Source organism: Haliaeetus leucocephalus, unplaced genomic scaffold (assembly GCF_000737465.1).
Source record: "Haliaeetus leucocephalus isolate CR32 unplaced genomic scaffold, Haliaeetus_leucocephalus-4.0 Scaffold915, whole genome shotgun sequence".
Lineage (NCBI taxonomy): Eukaryota > Metazoa > Chordata > Aves > Accipitriformes > Accipitridae > Haliaeetus > Haliaeetus leucocephalus.
The window spans coordinates 4,219,338-4,223,228 of NW_010973351.1; the positions used below are offsets into that span (position 1 = coordinate 4,219,338).

At 34.2% G+C, this 3,891-nt stretch overlaps 1 protein-coding gene across 2 annotated transcripts in view; it reads left to right on the top strand.

The window, feature by feature from the left end:
- PTPN3 (protein tyrosine phosphatase, non-receptor type 3) overlaps positions 1-3,891 on the top strand; it is a 95,080-nt gene that overhangs the window by 21,423 nt on the left and 69,766 nt on the right. For both annotated transcript variants that reach the window (XM_010583577.1, XM_010583578.1), the window contains exon 7: positions 3,385-3,505. In XM_010583577.1, coding sequence (XP_010581879.1) covers positions 3,385-3,505 — 121 coding nt within the window. The remainder of the gene's footprint in view (positions 1-3,384; positions 3,506-3,891) is intronic.

Here is a 3,891-nt window from a genome sequence, read left to right on the forward strand (position 1 = left end):
CCCTTAATGCAGCAATATATCTGGTACTTGAGTTTCTCTTTCCAGGGAAGATGCATGTGTACCCATAGAATCTCTATTGAAATCTATCAGTGCTACATAAATTCACTTGTTCCTGGTCTTCCCTTCCTCTGTATCCAAATCTTACAAAATTGTGTACTTTTTTTTTTCCTTCGTTTTAGTTAGTCCTTTTCTTTGATGCTTTCCCGCACAAAAGTCTTTCTGCTGCCAGGAGAAAGAGAAAAAAATATATACCCACCACATCATTCTAACTGAACCAATTCTTTTTACGAAGTCTGAAGAAAAGATGGCTTGTTTAAGCTTCAATAAGGCATAGGCGGTTCATATCCTCTGTAAACATATATGATCTCAAGATTTTCATTTGGGTTTCAAGCAATTATAAATTCTTACTGTATTGAGAGCTTGTACAACTACTGTTTTGGTATGTCAACATGGGAGTTCATCCATAGAAAATTATTCTGTGGCTACTTGGCTAGTGCACTGTCCTTTTAGTAAGAGTTATAAAATAAATGTCCTCTTTTTATTGAATATAGCCTTCTAAATGAATCCATTACATTCCCTTCTTTAAAGTCTTTCATATTAGATACAGATCACTAAAATACAAGAATCTGTTATTCAAATAACTGATTTTTTTTCCCCAACCCCTCCTCCATTCCCTCCATTCCATTTTCTTTCATTTTACTCTGTATTCTTTCCCAGTTATAATAAATTAAAGAGCAAATTCTTGGCTAGAATGGAGAAAGATAAAAATATGCTTTTTTTTATACTGTAACTTTTTCCTCATTGAGTCAGTATCTGCTGGCTCGTGATCAGAGCAGAAGCTATGTCAGGAGAAACTCAGATTAGAAATAGATCTTTAATATTTCCTGCCCTTCTGCTCTGTTCTGAAGAAATCCAGTAAAGAGGTAGAAACCTCATGGGTTTTTGTTCTTACTGAGATCTTGATATGCCCTAACTTTTTTTTTTCCTACTTGGATAACTAAATCCTGCACAAGATCATTAGTCTTCCAAGATATCTACTAATCGGCATTTATAGTTTCTCTTCAACTGTGACAGTTGGCTGGGGAGTTGGAAAAGCAAATAGTACTCTAAACTGCTCCCCTTGTTGACATGACCTCAGGTAGCTAGGAGGAAGAGGAAAAAAGACCAGAGCAACCTCCATTTTTGGAAGATGTGCAAGAAGACTCTACCTCATAATGCATGAAGGAACAGCAGTTGCCCTCTTTAGAGAAGGTAAAACTACAGTAAACAATATTTTCACCTAATGCAAATGAAATTGGACAATTACATTATCTTATTCCTGGCAATCTGGTCTCTTCCTATTGACAAGAATGTAATTCAAGCTAGCTGCCACAAGCCTTTAAAATCTAGACAATGTTTCATAGAAAAGATGGGTTGTGTTGACAGCTAATAAAGGAAAAAGTCTTCAGTCAACTTCTGTCATTTGTGAATTTGTGTTTTATCTTTATGCTGTCATTAACATACATACTTTGTTCAAAAAGTCTTTACTTCTTGTTTTTATTGTTATTGCCTTAGTCTTGGCAGAGACTTGGACTTTTGCTAATACACAGATATTCCTAAAAATTTTTTCAGTTTCTTGTTATACTTCTGGATCTTCTGTTTTGATTTTTTTTTTGTTTTGTTTTCTCCTTCAGAGATATATTATTTGACAGAAGTGTTCAAATACATGTTTTGATTGTAATGGTAAATATTTGGTCTTTTGCCAGTCATTTTGTGAACTGATTGAAAATTCAGGCTACCTTTAAAAACAAAGGGCTAAGCATTGCAGGAACATCTGCATTCAAAATAGATTACTTAGTGTTTATCACTCCACTTTCTCTTTTATTTAAATATTTCCCTGGATGCTGACAATTAGGTGTGCAACTGTATTAGCTTCTGACTGCGTTTGCCTGGGAATTGTTTTGTATCACAATGGTTCTATTTTCTAAGCCGTAGAAATTATGCTTTTTGAATATGGAAATGGCAAATATTAGTCATCCCCTGCATTACAGACACTCCACAGTTACTGTAGCTGTAAGTTATTTCTGAAGTCCACAACTTCCGCCCGCCCCCAACCTGAATCATTTAAATCACTCTTTTATACTTTGCATTTTCTGGAAAATAATGGTAATAGTATTGTTCCTAAAAGTATGCTCTTTAACTTTGATTTAGTTGAGAGGCTTTCTATGCTGAATTGTTTGCAGTCTATACAAGTACTTTCTTTTGTGTCAATTTACAAGTCATACCAATAATTTCTGGGAAGCTCTAATGCTTTATAACAACTGTTTCATGCTCCCTAGTGAAAGAGCAGATTAGTACAGGTTCTAGTGATTTGTTGAAATGTACCATCGTTTGAGGGGTTTAATCTCTTCAACAATTTAATGAAAAGACAGATTTCATGAAATATGGGGTTAGAATTACTTGCTTAATTAAAACTAGGTAAATTTGTGGCAAATAGGCAAGTACTTTATCTGAAGCAACTGCCCTGCTGCCCCAAACCTTGCATCTTTATAACAACTAAAAGTTTATGTATGTCTTCCAGGATAGAAACTTATGCTGGCCTAGCTTTTAAAGAAAACTTGCATAGACTGAGGCTATAAACTTATGGTTACTTATACTTTCATTTGTTTTCAGATATATCACCAACTGTGGATAAGAATTAGCTTTTCTCTAGTAACTAATTAAAAATATCTACTAATTAGTATCATTTTTGAAGGGATGAAGTTTTAGGGAACTTGTAGTTTATTTGGCTGTAAAGATATATTTACTTTTGGTAGCAGCTTAGTAATGTTATGTTTAAATTGGCAGTTAATTCTCATGCATTGTTAAGTAACTCCTGTTCAGCTAAGGCAAGATTAACAAGATTAACAATTGATTTGTTAGGACAGAGCCACAGTTGGTTTGAACAATTTTTGCCTGACTGTGAAGAGTAGATGCTTTCTAAGTGACAGATCTTGTTGAAGACTTCTAATATGTTATAGTCAAGTAAATGTATATCAAATTGATTTCATTTGCTGTCTCTTACTGAAGCAATCTGGTTTTCTCTAATGTTCCAGTACTGCACATTTGTGCAGACGTGGCGTGTAATGCCTGTCTGGTAGTGTTATAGCTTGTGATGCAAAAACTAAAGTACTGAGTCATTCAGTGCCTGAGATTATAGTTATGGTAAGCGTGTTCTGAAAAAAATCTTTTTTCACTGATGTTATACAATTCCTTGTGTTCAACACTGCTTGTCTGTTGGGAAATAATTCATAATTCCTGCATTTCCCCATATGTGTATGTGTTTATTGAGGAGAAGGAATTACTTCTAAATAATTATCAATTAACTGTGAAAACTTTGTGTATGTGTTCCTTGTTTCCTAACAGCACAACTTGGAGACTATAATGCTTCAGTACATCATTCAGGATATCTGTCAAATTACAACTTTATACCAGAGCAGAACAAAGATTTTCTTACCAAAGTAGAATCGCTACATGAGCAACACAGGTAACGTTAACTTTTAGTTCTCTCACACCTTTTGAGTTTTTAAAGAAAGAAAAAAAAAAAGACGACAAAAGGAAGACTCAAGTTCTTGGTAGTTTCAGTACAACAAATAGTTTTATTTTATATAAATATTCTATTAAATTAAATATTTGGTTTTATCATGTAGGTGCTAGACTAATCATATTCAGCGTATGATACCAGTGTGTTAAAACTTTTAAATAAATTTCTAGCTGTGACAACCAGTAGATCAGTTAGCATTGTACATTATTAATGGCAACCACCTAGAATGCTGTACTAGATGTTTGAGGGGTTTTTTGGATCAAGGACATTTGACCATTTTTCAAATCCTATAGATTTTTTTTTCTATCTATGGGGGGGGGGGGGGGGGG